The sequence below is a fragment of the Nansenia antarctica genome, assembly GCF_963989245.1.
Source record: "Nansenia antarctica genome assembly, chromosome: 4".
In the NCBI taxonomy this organism is placed as follows: domain Eukaryota; kingdom Metazoa; phylum Chordata; class Actinopteri; order Argentiniformes; family Microstomatidae; genus Nansenia; species Nansenia antarctica.
The window spans coordinates 45,814,378-45,828,718 of NC_137689.1; the positions used below are offsets into that span (position 1 = coordinate 45,814,378).

At 49.1% G+C, this 14,341-nt stretch overlaps 1 protein-coding gene across 1 annotated transcript; it reads left to right on the forward strand.

The window, feature by feature from the left end:
• Positions 1-523: 523 nt before the first annotated feature.
• dipk1b (divergent protein kinase domain 1B) lies at positions 524-6,584 on the forward strand (the record flags this gene model as incomplete). Its single annotated transcript, XM_080528180.1, has 5 exons — positions 524-592; positions 1,440-1,574; positions 4,117-4,224; positions 4,590-4,766; positions 5,772-6,584. The coding sequence occupies 5 exons, from the start codon at positions 524-526 to the stop codon at positions 6,582-6,584; spliced, it is 1,302 nt and encodes a 433-aa protein (XP_080384306.1).
• Positions 6,585-14,341: the final 7,757 nt, after the last annotated feature.

The window sequence follows — 14,341 nt, forward strand, 5'->3', positions numbered from 1 at the left end:
AATCGCTACAGCTACATTGTAACGAGGGTTCTTGGAACCAGGAGGGTATCACCCAGTTTATTCAACTAGGCTGCTTTCGAAAACGGGCCAGCGATACGTGCCTGGTGGACTGGTGAAACCGCTGGAAGAGACTTATTGCAGTCGGCATTGCAGTCCTAACCAATGGCGTCTCTACAGATAAAAGCAACAATATCGTTTAACTTATTTTTATTCCAAGGACACTGCTGAACGCTTTGATATTTTTTTGGAACAACGATGGTGTTTCTATCTGTGTTGAGTTAGATGATCGGTCTCGTGACCCGATTAGGCTAATATTGGCGTCGCACTGGACTGGTTATATTTGTGCCTTTAATCTTCCCTGATGTCCTCACATGCAGATTTACGATACATGGAATGGTTGATGCCATATGAGGGGTGAGGTCAATGTATGCTTAGACGGAGATGGTCCAAAGGATGTGACTCGACGACAATACGGTTCACTCATCTGCCTATCTACCCCGACCGCGTCCTAACGGAATCCTTCATGATGCCCAGAGGTTTACGGAGACTCGTGCATTTGGTGCTGTTTTGCCCCCTGTCAAAGGGATTGCAGGTGGGACTACGACCCGGAATTTGCCCTTTTGCAATGTCGAGAACAAGATCTGAAAGCCAAATGCACTACAATGTTGAATTGTTGGGTTGTGCGTCCTGCCATGGCTCCTGTCATTTAATTAAATCGTGTGTGTGAGTGTGTGTGTGTGTGTGTGTGTGCGCGCGCCTGTGCGCGTGCCTGTGATAGTGTAGAGGTGTGTGTGTGTGTGTGTGTGTGTGTGTGTGTGTGTGTGTGTGTGTGTGTGTGTGTGTGTCTGTCACCTCCATAAAAGTAGCCTAAACTCCTCAACAGTAAACTGAGTTGCTGCAAAGGCTACACATACCTTTCATTCCAATGGATGTAAGTTATTGTATTTCATACTTAGACTCGGATGAAAAAGCAGTACGTTGGTTCCTCATTGTGAGACTAGAGGGATATTGGATGTCTGGGAACCTGTGAGAACTGGCTTTGCTCGAACTGTCTAATGTGTCTCTTACACATGACAATGACATCCTGTCAGACAGTATAGTATAACCCAACCCTGGCATGTGTCTGCATAACCCCTTTATAATATATGTAGTATCAGATCCTTCAAGTGACTTCCTGACCTCAACCCTGTGCCCTCTCCCTCTCCCTCCCTCCCTCTCTCCCCCCTCTCTCTCCGTCCCTCCCCCTCTCTCTCTCTCTCCCTCACTCCCTCTCTCCCCCCCTCTCTCTCCCTCCCACCATCTCTCTCTCTCTCTCTCCCTCCCCCCTCTCTCTCTCTCTCTCTCTCTCTCTCTCTCCCCCCGTCTCTCTCTCTCCCCCCCTCTCTCTCTCTCTCCCTCCCTCCCTCTCTCTCTCTCTCCCTCCCTCCATCTCCCTGTAGAGTCGCCTCCCGGCCATCAAGGTGAAGTACCTGCTCCTGGCGTGGGTGGGCATCCTGGTGGGCAGCTGGGTGGTGTACATGCAGTACGCCTCCTACTCAGAGCTGTGCCGCGGGCACGTGTGCCACGTGGTCATCGTAAGTGGGGCTTCATATCTCTTCATATTTCTTCAGCCTCGTGAACCAATCACTGCGTCAGCTCTGTCAGACGACTGCCGTGTCTCATCGCAGCTCTCGAAGGTCGGTTAGCCGGGAACCGCACGGTCAGGGACACGGTCGACTTCTCAGCTCACCAGGTTGAGGGATCGGTGGCATCATCGCCACAGGCCAGAGTAGTGCAGTGAAAGTGCAATCTGAGAGAGAGAGAGAGAGAGAGAGAGAGAGAGAGAGAGGTGTGTGTGTGTGTGTGTGTGGGTACGTATGTGGGGGGGTGGTGGTAAGAAATGATAAGAATAGATTTGATTTAAAAGCGCCTTTATCCAACTCAAGGACACTGTGCCGAGAAAAAAAAGAAGAGAAGCAGGAGAATAAAGAACAAAACGAAACACAACAAACAAAAAGGGCAGCTATGGGGGACAGTGTTAGTCAGGACCCATGCCATGCTGAACGGAGGCAAGAAGAAAGAGGAGGGTGTAAGGGAGGGGAGGGGAGGGGAAGGGAAGGGAAGGGAAGGGAGGCAGGTGTGCTTCAGCACAAGAACGCCTTGTGGGCGCATCAGACTGATGCTGTGAGTTAGAAATAGAACACCCTGGTTTGATTCTAACGCTCTGTGACACAAGGACATCGAACGAGGGGGAAGAAAAAATATGGGGGGGAGGAGAGGGGGGTGGGTGGGGGGGGACTGAAGAGTCTCTTGTGAGGAAAGGGGGCAGCTGTGAGGATCTGATCACGCCGCCTGCAGTATACGATGGATACTGGCCAAAAGAGAAATAGTTGTTGAACTGTTGAACTAATGTACGCAGCTGTTCCGTCCTCCAACCAGAGGCAGAGATATGACCTCCGTTTAAACTCGCCAAAATTCACTACTCGTACTTTAAAAACCAAGTTGTTCCAGTAGAGTGAAATCCTGATAAACTGTACGGTGGTGGGAGAGAGAAATCCGGGGCATTTTGCGGGGCAAACGCATGAAATTGGGAAACAAGACTGTGAAGAAGAAAAAAGAAAATTGAAAAAGAAGCAGCTGAGAAAAGATCAAGTGAATCTGTGGGCCTTCCCTGTGTCCGGGACTGAGGAGAGCAGCAGGATTCTCTTTGATAAGAGCAACATTGGGAGCGGAAAATAGTAATTAACGCCTGACGAGAAATCGGTGAGGTAACATCGAGTCTGTGGCTTGTGTGATAATAATAATAATAATAATAATAATAATAATAATAATAATAATATCTTGGTTTTATATAGCGCCTTTCCCAAACCTAAGGATGCTTTACAGGATTTTTTGACAGAAAGACAGACAGAACAGAAAACCAAACAAACAAAACAAAAAACACACAGACAGCGACAAAACTAAAGGCCTTGGTGAACAGATGAGTTTTGAGGGCTGATTTGAAGGTGTCCAGGGTAGGGGCGTTGCGGATCACTGTGATAGCCAGGACACAGGAGAAGCGGCTACTCTTGTTCCCTGAATGTTCCCTGAATGTGATGAGTAAGGCCCACAGTTGTTCCTATTCAAGTCCCACAGTCAGGAAAGCCTCTGGGCCCCTCTTGATGAAGAGTAATGACTCAGTGAAGCAGTAATTCTCAGAGAAACCTAGATCAATGGGTCTAATGAGGTACTGTGTGTGGGTGGGAGTACGTTTGCTGCCCTGTACGGATGTTTTCAGTTGATTGAGATGTGTCATAGAGAGGCAGATTGAGAATGAAACTCAGTGGTTAACCTACGCTGGTTCTGAATTAGCATGTTGCTCGTCTCTTCCCTGGGCTGAGGCGAGAGGGTGTGCAGGCTGTCTCGGAGGATTCAAGTTACAATGTGTCTGACAGTGGAAGAGAGGGAAGGGAGGGAGGGAGGGAGGGAGGGAGGAGAGTGTTGGCATTGTTGTGGATAACCCCGGGGTAATATGCATATTAATGGGACATTGGGTCAACCAGGCATGCAGACATCACCCACCCACCCCTTCTTGGAAAGAAAAGCAAGAAAAGCGAGAACAAACGAAAATGTCACTCTGGCCCCTACGAGAAGCCTCTGTTAATTGGATGGCTCATATGAAAGTGGGCAAAGGAAAAACGGCCTGTTACCGTAGCAACCACCATAGCGTGAAGGTCGGAGCCCTTCTTCTGTCCATTTCTTTTTTCTTTTTCTTTTTTTCCTTTTTTCTTTTAAGATTCAAGCTGTTTTCGGCTGGGTCTGGCGTGTGGCCTGGATGATTACACCCACATATGCGCACAAATGCTAATTCATATGCTGCTGCCCCCCCCCCCCCTACCTCCTCGGCAAACAGAGGGGTTTCTTCGGGAGGGTAAAGAGGAGGACTGACTGGGTGAAGGACCGTAACACAGAACCCATGAGGCCAAATCCTTGAAATAACGTGAATTCACCCCCTTTCCCGTTGATATCAACACAAGGTTTATGCAAACATTTTGAGTTGTCGTCTGGATATCGTCTACATTTGAGAACGGAGCAGAGTTGGAGGATTGGTGTGTCTTCCTGTTGTTGATGAGGTGTATTTCCTGTTTCCTGTTGTAGTGTGATCACTACAGGAGGGGCATCATCTCAGGGTCGTCCTGCAAGGCGCTGTGTGAGGACAGGACTCTGACCCTGCAGCACTGCCTGTCCACCTCCTCCACACAACAGGTAACACACACACACACGCACACACACACACACACACACACACACATGCACGTACACACACACGCGCATGCACGTACACACACACGCACACGCACACACACACACACACACACACACACACACACACACATGCACGTACACACACACGCGCATGCACGTACACACACACGCGCATGCACGTACACACACACGTGCACACACAAACACAGACAAAGAAACACACACACACACACACACATGCAAACACACAAAGAAACAGACACACACAAACACACATGCACACGCGCGCCTCCAATGAGCCCAAAAAAATGCGCCCACCACCACATTTGGAATAACTGCTTTTGAAAATGCGTGGGTGGTTGTAGGTGTATGGCGGACTGTGGAAAGAGAAGATGGTGGTCATTAAGTGCGGGATCGAGGAGCCTCTGAAGGGCGACGGGGGTCCAGACTCGGTGCTCCGACAGGAGATGACGCTGTTTGACAAGCCCACCCGAGGAACATCGATGGACGAGTTCAGGGAGATGCTGCACAGCTTCCTCAAGGTCCGCTCCTCCATCCTAGAAGAATACAAGTTAGCGGAACTAGATTTATTAGCATTATCTGCAAGGCATATTCAGATATTCAAATCACAAGATGGATGAATTGAGTCTAATGCAAACATGGTTAGGTACAAGCTCTGTCATGGAAATCAATTACTTGCCAATAAAGAGAGCACTGTACTGACAAATGACTTCATACTTCTAGAAGCTTTATGTTAATGCTGCAGAGGAGACCCCCTGATCATCAGTGGCAGGCCTCTTTATATAGTTAGTTCTGCTCAGACATTATTTTGAGATATGAAAAACAGGTCAGATGAGTTCCCACCACATGGGCCTTACCGCCAGCAGTTTATGATCAAACGTATCTGGTTGGACAATATGTTGTTTTGGTTGGACAGTCTCCAAATGGACAGTCGGACAGTAAGCACTTCAAATACCATCTTTTGCACACAGCTTTTGCATTTAGCATACCTCTGTATAGAATGGAAAATTACAGCAGTTCAACAGTTCATTTGAAAATACAGCACAGTATTTTAAGTTAACCTTTCCTACGATCTGCTAGATTCTAATCATCTAACATAAATTTTTCTATCACAGCTCCGTATGCTGTGAAAGAACAACGGCAATGTGACCTTATTAATACCGTGTGCTGACGGAGGCTTGTTGAATCTCCAGAGTGAGAAAGAAAGGAGGAAGGAGGGGGGGTGACATGAGAGAGCGATGGAAGAAGGCAAGCGGGGGAAGTGAGAGAAAGATCAGGAAGTGAGGGGTTGAAGGTCCTGCGCCAAATATAGCCCAAGACGAGAAGCTGGAACAGTGGTCATTGTCAGCACAGTGGCTAACAGGGTAATGAGATGGAGGAGGGAATCCGATTAGAATAATCTGATTAATCCTTCGCCCGCGATTTGATGGATCACCCGCTGTATTAACCTAGCATGTACCGAACATGAATGAGTCTCTTTGTTTGGTGATCGTCATTTCTATTTCTTGTGTCCCAACTCCATGCAGTCAAATCTGGGGGAGCAGCCCTCTCTGAACACCCTGGTGGGGCGGGTCATCACCCTGGCCGACGTCAACCAGGATGGGAAGGTGTCTCTGGCGGAGGCCAAGTCGATCTGGGCGCTTCTCCAGATCAACGAGTTCCTCCTGATGGTGGCGCTGCAGGAGAAGGAGCACACCCCCAAGCTGCTGGGCTTCTGCGGGGACCTCTACGTGACCGAGCGGGTGGCTCACAGCTCCCTCTACAGGCTGGAGGTCCCCAGCTACCTGCGGGCCCTGGTCCCGGAGGCCCTGAGCTCCGGTCTGAACCGCTGGCTGGCCCCCGCCTGGCCCCGCCGGGCCCGCATCACCATCGGCCTGCTGGAGTTCCTGGAGGAGGTGTTCCACGGCTCCTACGGCAGCTTCCTCATGTGCGACGCCAGCCCGCGCCACGTGGGCTACAACGCCAAGTACGACTGCAAGATGGCCGACCTGCGCAGCGTGGCGTCCGAGGTGGCCGTGCGCGGGCACCTGCGCGGCCGACGCTGCGAGACGAACGCCGACTGCACGTACGGTCGAGACTGCACGGCCACGTGCGACCGGCTGGTCAGGCAGTGTAACACGGAGGTGGTCCAGCCCAACCTGGCCAAGGTGTGCGTGCTGCTGCAGGACTTCCTGCTGTTCGGAGCCCCGACGGACCTCCGGGGGGACCTGGAGAAGCAGCTGCGCACCTGTGTGACGCTCAGCGGCTTGGCCAGCCAGATGGAGGTGCACCACTCTCTGATGCTCAACAACCTCAAGACCCTGCTGTGGAAGTCCATCTCCAACACCCAGTACTCCTGAGGACCCCAGACAGAGTTAGTGAGGCCCCTACACGCTCATTCACCCCCCTACCCCTCCCTGGTAACTCTACAGGTACTTTAACCCACTGAATTTAATGGGTTTAATCTGAGAAGGCCTCTCTCTCAGAGCTAAGGAATGTTTCTATTCCCTCCTACCCTACGTGTTGGGTTGTTGTATGACCAAGCTATGCCTCAGAGCTTTAAAGTTGAAACAATATTTTGGCAAGAACACAGAACGCTGTTGAATGGAAAGATTTTTTATTTTGTGAAGAATATTGAGGTAACTGTGTGAATTTATCATTCTCTGGGCCTTGCCTTTGCAATGATAATTTATTTAAACTGTAGACGACTTTTTAAAGAGAAGTTACACACTGGATAAATATATCAGGGAGGTCTGATGTAGATGTTGTATCATCCCATGAAGAACAGGTGGGAGTGACTGTAAATGTATGTACAGAATGAGGGTGTGCGTAATTGTATGTTTATTGTTTGTAAAAAATAATCCACTCCGAAAATGTATTAATAATCATGAGAGTATTCAGTCATATGGATGGAGAGATCACATTGTGTAGATATTGATCATATGGATCATGACACCCTTCATATAATCTCTATTAATTGACTATTGAGGACAGCGATAGTCTACACCCCATCAGCCAGACAATATATCAGAATTCTGTTTGTTGGCATAGCAACAACATCTGAAATGTCATCATCTTTTGTTTTCCCATTGCTGTTTATTTTTTCCTGCTTCAATATTTTTGGGCTAAAACTCCTGCATTAGTCTGGACTGCAAACCACTTAATGTGCATCACTTAATGTTAATATTAACTTAATGTTAATATTAATGTGTCTATTGTATTCCAGTCGACTCTTCAGAAGTGTCATTTTGCACTGGAATGCTTTCAATGCAGCCATTATTGAATTTATAGAGTCACATACACTCTTAAGTTTCCACAACACAATCCTAAAAGTACATTTACAATTCACAGTAGAAACCGTGTCTTGTGTTCGTAATCCATTGTTATAGTGACATCCCCCAAAGCAATAGTATGTGAAGTTGTAGAATCTGTAAAGACAAACCCTCTGTAATAAAAAGCAGTTCAATCTGAAATTCTCTGCAACTGATTTTTTTATTACTTAATTCTCAATGACTTTTAGTCCAATTACCATGGATTTCAATTGTTCCCAACACCCTGGAGCATATATTACATTGTGTACATTTTTTATTGAGCACATCCATAGTCAGTGGGATTGTAGCATTGATACAGAACACACTGCACACATTGTATGAATGAATGGTCTTTATTGTCATTGATATAGTACAGGTACCAAACAACGAAATTTGGGAGGGGGGGCTCCCCTGGTGCTAGGAAAAAAAAAACTAAAAACAAGAAGGGAAAAGAGCTGGTTTACATAAATAAAGGCTAATAATGTACACTATCCACTATACTATACTATACAAATAAAACACTGTGCTGTACTCTATGCTATGCTATACCTATTCTAACATTTCCTATTCTCTGAACCTTATGTACCCTAGGGTTGTCATATTGCTCATAGTGTTATTGCACATTCATTTAATGTGTCGCAGTTTGCAGGTTTGAAATGTACACAGTTGTGTTTCAGTATTACACTTGATTTCAATCTAGTAGCTGCCATCAATTTGTCTAGATCAGGGGTGCTCACACTTTTTGGAACCAAGATCTACTTTTCAAGTAGCCAGTCTGCCAAGATCTACCAGTCTAGTTTCAACATCGCAAACGTACATGCACGTACTACAAACACACACACACACACACACACACACACACACACACACACACACACACACACACAGTTCCCAGCCTGCATAGTAAACTCACAATACACTTTCCCTCTCTCTGTCACACAGCCACAGGAGAAGACCATCACAAACCCTCCCTCTTTGCTATTCTCGCTCACACACACACACACACACACACACACACACACACACACACACACACACACACACACACACACACACACACATTTGCCAGTCTGCATAGGGAGCCATAGCACAAACCCTCCCTCTCTCTCCCCCTCTCTCTCCCTCTCTCTCTCTCTCACTCTCTTACACACACACACACACACACACACACACACACACACACACACACACACACACACACACACACACACACACTCACTCACTCACTTTCTCTCACTCACACACTGACAGCCAGTCTGCAGTACCATAGCCAACTACTGATCCAACACACAGAAAAGTAAACCAGATACAAAACAGGTAGTTCCCTAGTTTGAAAGGAGGAAATAAATGCATTTCTCTACCTTAGTGGGAGACCTGGCACTGGGAGGAGGCAGCTAGTTTCTAGTAGTCAGGGCTGTAGGAGCTGGTTGCAAGGTGTCATCAGCCACTGTGGATCTGTCATCGAAAAGGCAATCTGCAGCCTCGAGAAACTTTTTTCACAATTTCGCCGTCTTTGAATGACTTCTTGTGTTTAACAAGAACGTGACTGACGCGATAAGAAGCTATCGTTACAGCCGTACGTTTTCGCTCTTTTGCCACATTTCCCTTCTTCGAAACAGCCATCGTAGATTTGCTGATCAGACAGACGCATTTCCAATATCACATCGTGTAAAAAAGTCCTCCTCCCATTCTGGATGGAAGTTATACGTTATTGGTTTCTTACTTGGTCCAGCTTCCCCACTCATTTGTATAGCCTTTATTTAGTATTATATAGTAAATAGTAGAAATTGGAAGGCTAACTAGTTAATTAGTCTCGCCGGTATTTTGTAGTTGGCGCTGTTGACTGCGCATGCGTGGTGAACCTGTGTTAGGTGTAGGTGAAAAGATCAGATCGCAGACTGGCTTACCTGTACGTCAATCAAGTGGCAAAAGCCATAGTGAGGATGGATGATAGGCGATTTTTTTCTTTTTTTCTTTTTTCTTTTCCGTTTTGTTCAATGCCATGCGATCTACCGATACTACCTTTGCGATCAACCGGTCGATCGCGATCGACGTATTGGGCACCCCTGGTCTAGATTGTCCAGGGCCTAGAACCTAGGTCTTTGCTGTGTTCAGGGCCTGGATGGCCCTGGGGTAGAAGCTGAGCTTCAGTCTGTTTGTCCTTGCGAACATGGTCCTGAACCGCCTGTTCGAGGGCAGCCGAGCAAAGTGTTCGTACCCAGGGTGGGATGGGTCTCTGGAGATCTTGGAGGCCTTCCTGAGGCAGCGTGTGTTGTACAGCTCTTCCAGAGAGGGGAGGGGGGCGCCGGTGATCTTCTGGGCCGATCTCACGACTCACTGTAGCGCATTCCTCTCTGCGGCTGTGCAGCTGGAGAACCAGATGCAGATGCAGTAGGTGAGGATGCTCTCCACTGCGCAGCGGTAGAAGGTCACCAGCATCTCCTGTCCGATGTGGTCTTTCCTGAGGACTCTCAGGAAGAAGAGCCGCTGTTGTGCCTTCTTGATGATGGCTGCTGTGTTGATCTTCCAGGACAGGTCATCCTGTATGTGCACCCCCAGGAATCGGAGGGTTGAGACTCTCTCCACGCTCCCTCCATCGACGAGCAGGGGCTGGACCCCAGATTTTTTCCTCCTGAAGTCCACGATGATTTCCTGGGTCTTTGACTGGTTCCGCAGCAGGTTGTTAACCTTGCACAGCTTGCTCAGCTGCTCTACCTCATCCCTGTACGCCGCCTCGTCCCCCCCCGAGATGCAGCCCACCACGGTGGTGTCGTCTGCAAACTTTACGATGGAGTTGCTGGGGTGGACGGGGGTGAAGTCGTAGGTGTAGAGGTTGTAGAGGATGGGGCTTAGCACGCAGCCCTGGGGGGACCCAGTGCTGAGTCTGAGGGCTGTGGAGGTGTGGGGGCCCACCCGCACCCTCTGGGGGCGGTCAGACAGGAAGTCCTTGATCCATGCACATATAGAGTGTGATAGTCCCAGGTCTAGTAGTTTGGTCACTAGCCTGTCTGGAAGGATGGTGTTGAAGGCAGAGCTGAAGTCCACAAAGAGCAGTCTTGCGTAGCTGTTTCCCCTCTCCAGGTGGGATAGAGTGGAGTGGAGTGGAGAGTCGTCGCGATGGCGTCCTCTGTGGACCTGTGGGCTCTGTAGGCGAACTGGTATGGATCCAGGTTGGGCGGGAGGCGTGTGACTATGTGGGCCCGGACTAGTTTCTCAAAGCACTTCATGATGATTGGTGTGAGTGCCACCGGGCGGTAGTCGTTTAGGCAGCTCACCGTGCTTTTCTTCGGGACTGGGATGATAGTTGAGGTTTTCAGGCAGGGTGGGATGGTGGCCTGGGACAGGGACTGGTTGAAGATGTTGGTGAAAACCCCGGCCAGCTGGTCGGCACAGTCCCTCAGCACCCGTCCCAGGACGCCATCCGGCCCTGAGGCTTTCCTGGGGTCCACCGCCTTCAGCACGCGTCTCACTTCATGCTCTGTGAGGGTGAGGCTGCTGAGAGCTGGAGAGAGTGGTGTTTGTGTTGTGGTTACCTCCGTTCGCCCCTCGTCGAACCGGGCGTAGAAGGAGTTCAGCTTTTCCGCCAGCAGGGGGTAGTCCTCTGCGGCTGTGAGCCTGTTGGCTCTGAAGTTTAGGTTAGCCCTGGTGGTGCTGTACAGCAGTGTGCCCTTCCCTGAGAAGGCGGTGTCCCTCTCCTTGAGCAGTTTTTGGACCTTCCCAGTCATCCATGGCTTCGTGTTGGGGTAGACCCGGACCCGTTTGTCCACGGTGGCTGAGTTGGTGCAGTTCACTATGTGGTTCAGAACCGACGACGTGAACTGTTCCAGGTCCTCATGCTCATATTCCTGCCATGAGGTGTCATTCAGGCAGATCTGCAGTGGAGCGGACCCTGCTGGCCAGGTTCTGACAGTCTTAGTGGTGATGGGAGCACTTTTCCTCATGGGAGTGTAGGCTGGGATCAGGAGGATTGACACATGGTCAGACATGCCTAGATGAGCTAGCGGTCTAGCCTTGTAAGCAAGCTTGATGTTGGTGTATACCTTATCCAGTGTTTTTTCTCCTCTTGTTGCACATTTAACATGCTGATAGAACTTCGGTAGTACTACCTTCAGGTCAGCATGATTGAAATCTCCCGCGATGATGTGTACGCTTGAGGATCCGCGCTCAGTCCACTACTGATGACGTCATGTAGCCGCGCCAATGCTAAGCTACCAACCGCGCTAGGCGGTATGTAAACACACGAAGCTGTCCTTCGTAGATATAATGAGGCCGCCTCCGCGCGTCTTCTCACTAAGCAGCGTCCTGTCCGCACGGTGTAAAGTCCTTCCTTCCAGCCCGACAGCCGAGTCCAAGATGGTGTCATTGACATATTGAGACAATGGTATGATTATGCCCATATGTTGAGGTAAATGCATCAGTACTCAATCAGTTTCAAACATATCTGTCCATGACCAGATGTTAGCCCCATATAATCTCAGATTTTATGAGCAGCAAGAGACAGTGAAGTTTAGACGTAATCATCATCATGAAGTGCTTCGAGAGGTTGGTCCTGGCCCATCTTAAAACTCACCCACCCCCCACACTAGACCCCCACCAGTTAGCCTACCACAAGAACAGGTCATGGAGGACGTCATCTCCATTGCACTTCACTCTATTCTGACCCACCTAGATAAAAGCAACACCTACGCAAGGATGCTGTTCATTGACTTCAGCTCAGTATTCAACACCATCATCCCCTCCAAGCTTGTCACCAAGCTCAGTGACCCTGACATCAGCACCTCCCTCTGCAACTGGACCCTGGACTTCCTGGCCAACAGACCCCAGCTTGTCAAGTTGGTCAACCACTCCTCCTCCACCCTGACCCTGAACACCGGCATGCCACAAGGCTGTGTGCTGAGGCCTCTCCTCTACTCCCTCTTTACCCACGACGGCATGTTGATGCATGGCTCCAACACCATCATCAAGTTCGCAGATAACAGCACGGTGGTAGACCGTTACAATGACGAGTCGGCCTGACAACAACCTGGCCCTCAACACCAGGAAGACCAAAGAGATCATTGTGGTCTTCAGGAACACTCTGGGCTGTGTACACACCCCCATCTACATCAATGAGATGGAGGTGGAGCGTGTTCCCAGCTTCAAGTCCCTGAGTGTGTGGATCTCAGAGGACCTCTCTTGGACCCTCAACTCCTCTTCCTTGGTCAAAAAGGTGCAGCAGCGCCTATACTTTCTGAGGAGGCTGAAGAAAGCCCAGCTGTCTTCCAGAATTCTGACCAACTTCTACCGCTGCACCTTCGACAGCATCCTGACTAGCTGCATCACAGTGTGGTACGGCAACTGCACCGTGTCGGACCAGAAGGCCCCGCAACGGGTGGTGAAGACCGCCCAGCGCATCATCGGCACCAAACTCCCTACCATCGAATCCCTCCAGGCAGATCGGTGTCGGCGGAGGACGGTAAGCATCATTAAGGACAAGTCGCATCCCAACCACGTCCTGTTTGATCCCCTACCATCGAAAAGACTGAAGACGTATAGGATCCCCAGGTCCCATACCAGCAGGCTCCAGAACAGCTTCTTCCACACAGCTGTCACTCTGATAAACAACCCCCCCCCAGTATCTGTTTACCCCCCCCCCCCTCCACTCACTGTGGACACTCAATTTAGCCTTTGCACTACTGCTGTTGCACATACCATAATTTGCACATACCTAATTTTTCATAGTAGTATCTAACCATACTCATCATCTTTAGTCACTTCTCTAAATGAAGTAGAGACTTAATCATCACAGTATACCTATATATAACACCAAGTGAATTCAACTTCTGGGATATCGATCTGTCCAGTTAGGAAGCGTAAACGATTGTTAATCAATTTCACCTGCTTAGGCGCAAATGAAAGTGACAACAGGTGGACAAGAGAGGCAACAGCAAGACAACCCCCAAAACAGAAATGGTTTTGCAGGTGGTGGACACAGACCATTTCCCTCTAATTTTGCTAGTGCCCTTGTCACTACTGGTAGCATGTCGCGGTACCTGCAGCCCATTCAGGTTGCACAGGTAGTCCAGCTCCTCCAGGATGGCACATCCATACGTATTCTCGCAAGAAGGTTAGCTGTGTCTCCCAGCAGTCTCAAGATAGTAGAGGAGATACCAGGAGACGGGCCATTACAAAAGGAGAGCTGGACAGAGCCGTAGAAGGGCAACAACCCAGCAGCTGGACCGGTATCTGCTCCTTTATGCGAGGAGGAACAGGAGGAGCACTGCCAGGGCCCTACAAAATGACCTCCAGCGGGCTACTCGTGTGCATGTTACTGACCAAACTTCTGACTCCATGAGGGCCGACATCATCTAGTGGGACTTTGGGGTTTTCTACCCCCCCCCCCCCCCTAAACAAGAAATTGTTTATTGTGTTTATTTTCAACTGCTGCTTAAAGTTTAGACCCTATTGTTCACAAAACAAGGCCAGTGCTCCCGCGCCACAGGGAGCCTTTAGGCGTGCATGCATCAAAGTGAGAGGAGCGTATTTCGGGAAAGTCAGAGGAGCACATTTCGGGAACTTGTTGACACACAGTTGAGCTGTTGTTGAGCTTGATTCTTTCTTTTTATTTCCACCATTGCAAAGAACATGTATGATACTGAGAAGGATATGAGGAGATATTAGCTTTGATAATGATGGTCAGACGGTCAGATGTCGAGAAGATTCATCTGACACGGAGAGCAGCCACCATGTCGCCTCTCACAAGAGTAATTATTCATGTTGTGGTAAGTAGCCGTGTAATAAGCGGGATAATGTCGGTCATTATCGAA